At 39.2% G+C, this 8,849-nt stretch overlaps 1 protein-coding gene across 1 annotated transcript; it reads left to right on the forward strand.

Moving 5' to 3' along the window:
- Positions 1–1,148: 1,148 nt before the first annotated feature.
- LOC143930625 (trypsin-like) lies at positions 1,149–5,442 on the forward strand. The gene is made up of 5 exons (XM_077455121.1): positions 1,149–1,295; positions 1,458–1,608; positions 2,512–2,765; positions 4,200–4,336; positions 5,233–5,442. Exons 1-5 carry the CDS (start codon positions 1,256–1,258, stop codon positions 5,380–5,382), a joined length of 732 nt encoding a protein of 243 aa, XP_077311247.1. The 5' UTR covers positions 1,149–1,255; the 3' UTR covers positions 5,383–5,442.
- The last annotated feature ends 3,407 nt before the right edge of the window (positions 5,443–8,849 follow it).

Genomic DNA, 8,849 nt, shown 5'->3' on the forward strand with positions numbered 1-8,849 from the left:
GCAGGTTTAGGAGATATTAATTGTACCCACAGGTAAGTCTTATTATAGGCTTACCTGTAGGTAAAAATGTGAAAGCGCTTTAATATTGAAAGTGTTTCATATTATCATTACCTGATGTAAGCTATATTGTGTATGCCATACAGGATGGCTCAATCCAAAAAGGGTGGTGCTTTGAAAGTATGACTAAAGGATTCTTCCACAAGTCTGTGAAAGATGACCTTGAGTAATTTTTATAGGTGGCTTTGTGATCCCCAGGTAATAGGATAGCTTTAGAACATCAAACATCACTTAATATTTTATGCCTTAAAAGTGATAATCATCTTTATAGATGAGAAGATGTTGTCATATTAAAACAATTTGAGCCATGGCTCTCCTATTACTAAACTGTGAACGTTGGCCCAAGAAGCACCTTCCCTTAGTGCTTCACTGCTTGACAGCCGCTAAGAAATCATTAGCTTCCTGCTGGAAACAGCAAGAGCCTCCAGAGTTTTCCTCTTTTTTGATAAACTTCAATACTCAGTCCCAAATTGAACTTATGTTCTCCATGAAAAACAGCAATAGTCAAATCTTTTGCACACAGTGGTCAGATTGACTCCAGCATTCATTCATGCACTGCGCATCTGTAACAGTAACATGATAACCCCATAGGTCTCCCTTGGGACTTCTTACTTGTAGTCTAGCCATCTTCCTTAAGGTCTTCTCTGCCTTTTTTCCTTTTAAGAGATGTACCCAGTAAATGTTCTCTTGTTTATTAATAATAATTATTATATATTTATTATTTATTAATTAATAATTTATTAATTATTATTACAATTCCTTCATATTTTTCATGTTTTAACAATGTTGAACAGCTTTGAATTTACAATTCTATTGCGATACGTAACCCTACAGTTACATCCTCGATTGAGATACACTCTGTAAGCTCTGTTTCAAAAAATGTATAAACAATATTGAAAAAAAAAAAACAATTTGATCTGTTGGCCTTTAAAAAGGTGAAATGGAATTGTGTGGAAAAATACTGAATAATCAAGATTAAAAAAAAAATTATTAACCTTACCAATGGTAGAAGTTGTGGATAATGTGAAAAAAAAAACATGCTGATAAAACTGTGTATACATTACCCTGAACATTTCTTCTTGGCACAGCTGGCTAGTATACAGGTGGGGAGGGGGGGGGAGTGGTGCAGGGGTCCTTTGCAAAACATATAAATACCTACCATATTAGTAACAAATTGTTCACTGATAAAATCAACACCATGAAACTCCTTCTGATCTGTGTGCTCCTCGGGGCAGCTGGTGAGTATACATTATATATATGTATATATGTGTGTGTATATATGGTATGTTTATTAATTTTTTTAAATATATTGTCTTGTTTTGTTTTTTATATGATGTAAACTTAATATATCCCTTTGCGTAGGTGCTCTATATGTAATCAGTACATGTTGTGCTTTACAGCTGCCTTGGATGATGACAAGATCGTCGGAGGATATACCTGTGGAGCCTACTCTCAGCCCTGGCAGGTATCTCTGAACTCCGGATATCACTTCTGTGGTGGATCCCTCCTCAACTCCCTGTGGGTGGTCTCTGCTGCTCACTGCTACAAGGCGTAAGTGCACTTTTTATTGGAATAGTTACGAGGCATTAAAAAAAGTAGTATCTATTATTCAGAGCTTTTACCAGGTAGCTGACCAGCAAAGTGGCATGTTGATTAAATGGATGGTTGGTTGGACATGGGGTGTGTCAGCAGGAGATCCCTTGGTTAATGCCCTTATTATGAAGAACCTATTCATAGAATGTAGTAAAATCCAACACAAATTGTTTGGTGCTCCCAATCCATTGCTAACATATAGCTCCTGTGTAATCTTCAGATCCAATATACATAGATAACTATTATTGCAAAAAAATATAGTGCTCCTAAAAATAATTAAGCTAGACCAATAAAACTGTAAAAATTACCATATCAAAGTTTCAGCTGTAATGATTACTTTAATCAGTAAACCCTTTTTCCAGGTATTTTGTAATATTTTGAATAGATTGGGGATGAGTTAAAAATGCTACCTAGTTTTATTTATACCTGTGACCCCCCCCCCCCCTGCAAGTTTTTCCCCCTCACGTATTGTTCATTTGATATGGGGTACATTGACAGAAAGCCTTTCCCAATCTACTAGAATGTATTTTTGTTTCGTGTCCATTGGAAGCAATTTTATACCACTTCCTGTCTTGACCGGAAGTGAATATAAATCTCCCCAATAAAAAGACAGGCCTCTGACAGAGGCTCCTTTCCTTCCCTGCTCTATACCAACCAAAATTCAATGTTCTCAGTACCCAAATCATCTATACTTATCTCCTGGAACTGAAGGTGAGTGTACCAACCACTAGTGGTACACATTCCATACTAAGTAAACCTACACTGCTGCTCAGTTTAAAACAAATTAACTGGCTTCAATCCAGAATTCTTTTGATTAAGATGCAAATGTATACTGATTTAATTTAATTTGTCTCTATACAGGAGCATGCAGGTTAGACTCGGAGAACACAACATCGCTGTCTCTGAGGGCACCGAGCAGTTCATCAACTCTGCCAAGGTCATCAGAAATGCTGCATACAACTCCAGAACCCTGGACAATGACATCATGTTGGTCAAGTTGGCCTCTCCCGCCACCCTCAACTCCTACGTCAAGAGTGTGCCTCTGCCCAGTGGTTGTGCTGCTGCCGGCACAAACTGTGTGATCTCCGGATGGGGAAATACCCTTAGCAGTGGAAGTAAGTCAACATCACTGTAATATCATCTTTTACTGATAATAAATGAGGCTAAGCGTCTCAGGTAAATTTGCCAAGATTAGAAAATGTAGACAAAATTATTCCTTTGAGGAACAAATACCATAAATCTTAACTCTGGGCAGTTAAGACTTAATTAAGCATGTCTCTATCCCTTCAGCAAAGGATCTAGTGCATGGTTTGTCAAGGGGCTGGGATCAAAATAAACACAAAACACAAAAATAATGTTTAACCTAATCCAGTCCTGAAATCTTCCATGAGGTTATTGGTGTAATGACCAGGTGTCCAAAACCTCTCTTCTTGTCAGTTCTCTGACCAGCCTTGTCACTGCCCCTCTTACTGAGGTCACCACTTACAGTGCAGGACCAACCTAATGACCAGGGGCTATGCCATTAGGGAGGCTGCTGGAAGGAGTGCCCGATCCCATTTTGGCACCAGAGGGAATAGGATCAAACACGCTGGATCCTTCATGACCTGGGAGGGGACAATTTTAGTTAGGCAGGCCATAGATGAAGCAACACACACAATGTTGATGAGGGAATCCCTCCCTTGGAACGTTTGTGTTTTTATGGCGGGGGGGGGGGGGGGGGGCTGTCCCTGCCAAGAGAACACAGTGATTATTGCTAGTGGTTATAGACACTGGCAATAATTGCATGCTAATAACCGGACATCCTAGTTGTGCACAAGTCAATCGATGGATCGACCTGGGTACAATTAGGCTGCTCATAGATGGTATAAATGTTTTGAACCATTATGTCCAACTTTAGACTTTACTAAAAAGCAAACAAAAATAAATAAAATAAAGGAGAAAAAAATAAGAAATAAATTCTGAAATGTCTTTGAAACTCAAAACAAGTGTCCCCATTGCCTTTTTCCCCTTCTGTCAACCACTTAAAATGTTGGATTTCTCATCATTTTCAGTCCTTGTGACAATGGTCCTCAGGACAAATAAAGAGGGGGCATGTCTTCAGTGAGAACACAGGCAGCAATAAAACCTGAAGAATATTTTATCAACCCCCCCCCCCCCCCCCACACCCCTTTATCCCAAAAAAATTTGACTGCTTCTTTTTAACTGAAAATAAACACAGATCTCAATAACTGGAAGGGGGTGGGAAGATGGGTCAGCTGTGCATGCGTAATCTCATCTTCTAATAATTAGAACTATTCAAAACATAGGCTGTATAAGTTAGTAACAACATAGTTGCATATCAACTTGTTAAAGATCTGCAGAATATCCACAAAAGCACCACCTGCTGGCTGAAAGTGGTAAATATAATAATAAATAATTGGAATTATTTATTATTTTTATGACAAAAAAATGTATAAAGCAACCTTTGTTCTTTTTTTTAACACATTTTGTTCTATCACTTTCTCTCTTCAGTCAATATTTTATTCACTGCCTTTGTTCTTTAATTGTAGCCAGCATGCCCAACCTCCTGCAGTGTGTGAATGCTCCCATTCTGACTTCCACCCAGTGCAGCAACGCCTACCCCGGAGAGATTACCGGTAACATGATCTGCGTTGGCTACCTGGAGGGTGGCAAGGATTCCTGCCAGGTAATTGCCACTTATTTTAATTTTGTATATAAAGTTGTATTGTTCAAATAAATGTGTTATCTCAAGCTACTAGTAGTTTTCATAGACTGAGAATTTTTGTTCATATATTCGTTTAAATGTAAAAAAAAATTTAATTGAATATATGAGTTATAGTCCAAATGTTCAGAAGACGTTCTGAAACTAGATTAAAGATATTTCTTCCCAAGTAAATGCATTGTAAAACAGATCTTGTTTAACAATATTTCATATTAGTTGGAAAAGAAACGAATAAAGTTAAGGCAATATAGAAAAAATATCATCTTAAAGTATAACTGAACCCAAGAAATAATATGTAATGGGGTTGATTTACTAAAAATGGATAGTACAAAATCTGGTGCAGCTCTTTAAAACAACAAAAAACCCAAAGCAATCAGCTTCAAGCTGAAGTTAGAAGCTGATTGGCTACCATGCATAGCTGCACCAGATTTTGCACTGTCCTGTTTTAGCAAATCAACCCCAATATATTTTAACTTACCCGTCCTTAGATATGGTGGCTGCATTATTTTTCTTGTTTTCAGGTTAAGAATGTTTTTTAATAAATATAGGAATGAACTGTTGATCCTGCCAGACATCCAGTGTACTTGTCACTTCCTGTGAAATAAACTGAAAGCTTGCTTGCATCTTGCTTGTGTAAGCTACGAATCCCATTGCAAAGGTAGACATGCTTGAAATCCAGCCTTGATGGCTACCATGGCTCCTTCCATAGATACAGTAATGAGTTTAGGGACAGGAAGGATGTCAACCCCTGGATTACCAGGTAGAAAAAAAAGAAAACCAACACAATCACCACATCTAAATACTTATAATTTACTGTCATTTACCCAAAGCTCTAAAAAAAAGGCTTTTCTGTTTTTCAGGGTGACTCTGGTGGCCCCGTGGTGTGTAACGGACAGCTCCAGGGTATTGTCTCCTGGGGATATGGCTGTGCCCTGAGGAACTACCCCGGTGTCTACACCAAGGTCTGCAACTACAACTCCTGGATCGCCAGCACTCAGGCTGCCAACTGAACTTTCAACTGAAATACTATATTATGTAATGACCAAATAAACATATTTCTTTATATAAAATAGTGTTGTTCAGCTTATATATTACTACAGCTATAGGTTCTCCATTTGCTGCTCGTCTTGGCTACAGAATTAGGGCTGCAAAAAAAAAACAACATATGTGATACAGTCTGTCACTAGCACCCCCCTATACATCAGAATGATTTTCAGTAATAATCATGAAAACAAAATGCCATGCATGTTGGGGGTCGAAGTACAGCTTTTTGGTGGAGGGCAGATAGCAATAGCTCCACTTTCATGGGGTAAAAAGTAAATAAAAAACAAAACAAACATATATATATATATATATATATATATATATATATATATATATATATATACTCCCTTCAGGACTCCATGTCTGAAGTGATAGTGGTGCTGGTGCCCAAGCCGGGTAAGGACCCTGAGAATTGTGCCTCCTATAGGCCAATCTCACTGATAAACGCTGATGCCAAGTTGTTAGCCAAGATATTGTTCCTTCGCTTTGCTCCTCCTTGATGGAGGAGTTCATTTATGTAGAACAAACGGGGTTTCTGCCTGGGATGGGAACAGACATTAACATATGTCAGTTGTTTCTCAATTTAGCCACTTCCCACAGTAACGGAGGCACGGGAGTCATTGCATCCTTAGATGCGGAAAAATCTTTTGACTCGGATTCGTACCAATGACACTTTCTCTGACTCCTTTCTCCTCCAGAGAGGAAACCGCCAGGGTTGCCCTCTGCCGCCTAGCCTACTTGCGTTGGCACTGGAGCTTTTGGCAATCTTGGTTCAATGTTTTCTGCGTATTCAGGGGCTGTGGGTCGGCTCTCTGGAGGAGTGGATTTTGCTTTATGCAGATGATACATTGTTGTACCTTTAAGGCCTTTGATGCATTTGAATGTTTTCACTGGAATCCAAATGAACTGGTCTAAGTCAGACCCCCCTACTATGGGTGGAGGAGTTTAAATACCTGGGGATCAACATTACACAAGACTAGCAATCCTTCCACCACCTTAATCTTCTCCCTATAGTTATGAGCCTGAAGGAACACTGCTCCAGATGGATGAACTTCCCACTCCGGCTGCTTAAATATACTGAAGATGATTTACCTACCTAAATTTAGCTATGTTTTTAGAAACTGCCCAGTACGGATTCCCTCTTCCTTTTTAAGGATCTACATGGCTGTATTGGATATTTTCTATGGAAGGGTTCTCCTCTACGCTTAGCCAAGTCAACCCTACAGCTCCCGGTAAGCTGTGGCGGTTTGGCACTACCCAACCTGATGGTATTTTACTGGGTAGACATCCTAATGACAATCAGATGGTGGTTCAAACAATCTAGGACTAATGTTGCTGTTTGCCTGAAGGCGGTCATCTTGGGTACTTGGTAGTTTGGCGTATAGAGGTCCAAAAGCATAGCCCTCTCTTCCTGACCCCACAAAAGTAACCCACTGCCAAATACAATCTCCCTAGCTGGATGACTTTCTGCTACCATCAGTTGAGGCTAGAGCACAATTTCCTATTTTACCTAATCTTAAGGATGACTCTATAGAATTACTAGCACAGGAATCTTTAGACAAACCCCTCTCCTCACTGTATTTAGTGCTGCTCAGGGTGGACTCCCCCAAAATGGAGACGCTATGGAAAAAGTGGAGGGTGGATATTCTGAATCTGGCCAGGGAAACTTCGGAAGAGTGTTTTGAAGATAGCTTCAAATTAGTGATCTCCTCTAGAGACAAATTACTACAGGCAAAATTTCTGCACAATGTGTTGTGAGTGTATTATACGCCTCAGAGACTGCACAGGATATATCCACAGCGATCACAGAATTGCCCTCGGTGTCAGTCCTCTGATAGCACTTATTTTCATATGTTTTGGACCTGCCCTAAATTGGTACAATACTGGGCTGCAATTCTTGAATGCATTAATGCCGCTTACAATTTTATCCCCAACTGTCGGCTGAATTAGCCTTATTGGGTATTCAGGAGCCGAACGATGAACAGTGACCCGATACACCAATATTTTGATTTCCTTTTGATTTTATTATGCTAAAAAAGAGATACTGGTTAAATGGGCTTCCCCCTCCCCCCTACTGTGAAATCATGGGAATCATCTATTGGTGCAGTATTACTCATGTACAAGCTGATCTATATTAACAGGGAGTGTCCTCAGCAACCATGGACAGAACAAGATTGATCTCTTTATTGCCTCTCTAGATGTTCATTCTTGGCCCAGATCAGTGGTACAGTATACTGTGATGTCATGCCCCCCCCCCCCCTGGTGGAAAAAAGGGGCTAATATCAAATGTGTTTTACGCCATATTCCTCTGCTGTATGATTGTACTACTGAATTGGATATGTGTCTTCCGACCACTATTGTATTATGCTTTGTCATTACTTTCGTATTCTGGATTGTAACATGCCATGTTTTTTCAATAAAGACCAACTTGTTTGTTAAAAAATCAGTCAATTTGTCAAAATAGGTATCTTCAATCAAAAAGAAGCTAAATCTCTAATATCTGACCATCCCATTCTCCCCACTTTTTACCACCTACCCAAAACTCATAAGGGTCTAAATCCCCTAAAAGACAGACCCATAATTTCAGGCATCAACTCTCAATGAAAGCCTGGGCCAATGGCTGGACAGGCAATTGCAGCCACTGATTGAACAATGTCCTGGTTATCTTTAGGATACAAACCACCTCCTCAATGAATGAATTTAAATGGGAAGATGGTTTTTCCCGGATCACCGGTGACGTGACCAGCTTATATTCCTCCATTCCTCACCATCTTGCAGTGGTAGCGGTTTTGTTCTATTTAGAAACTTTAACAAACTAATCGATTGAACATAGACTGCACATAGAAGATGTCCTTGAGTATCTATTAATCCACAATTATTTTGTATTTGATAGGGAGTTCTACCTCCAAATATGTGGGGCCGCGATGGGGCCAAGTTTTTGCCCTCCCTGGCTAACCTTTACATGGAATGGTGGGAGTAGTCCCACATGTTTGAAGGAGAGAATCCAGTTAGGTCGTCAATCGAGGTCTTCTTGAGATTAATTTATAACCTACCGCTTGTGGTTGAAAATCTGTAAAAAGTATCCAAATTTATTGTATAAGAGAATTTGTATTGAATTTGAATCTATATTATTTATGATTATTCTGCACAAAAGACTTTATTTAACTAATTTATTGATGAACTCACCAGATATTTAAGTTTATTTTCTAATACTTTTGAATATTACATGCACCTTTATATGTAAGTGTGGAGGTTAAAGTTATCATATATATGAGCACTTTAATACAGGTTTTTTGAGACGTATTTGAACAAACAATTCCCCTGCTTTTCCCTCCCTTGGTATCAAAGGGGATAGACAGTGTCACATAATATCACATATCATTTAATCTCAGTTTGCACCACATAGTGGTCCAACTTGCACTTGCACTTGTAA

This window comes from Lithobates pipiens, unplaced genomic scaffold (assembly GCF_037356315.1).
Source record: "Lithobates pipiens isolate NorthernLeopardFrog02 unplaced genomic scaffold, aLitPip1_a1.2 Scaffold_25, whole genome shotgun sequence".
In the NCBI taxonomy this organism is placed as follows: Eukaryota; Metazoa; Chordata; class Amphibia; order Anura; family Ranidae; genus Lithobates; species Lithobates pipiens.

Excerpts from the sequence above, each read along its gene's own strand:
- LOC143930625 (XM_077455121.1), top strand. The coding sequence starts at position 1,256 with ATGAAACTCCTTCTGATCTGTGTGCTCCTCGGGGCAGCTG. Across the intron at positions 1,609-2,511 it reads GCTGCTCACTGCTACAAGGC|GAGCATGCAGGTTAGACTCG; the intron begins GTAAGTGCACTT and ends GTCTCTATACAG. Across the intron at positions 2,766-4,199 it reads AAATACCCTTAGCAGTGGAA|CCAGCATGCCCAACCTCCTG; the intron begins GTAAGTCAACAT and ends CTTTAATTGTAG.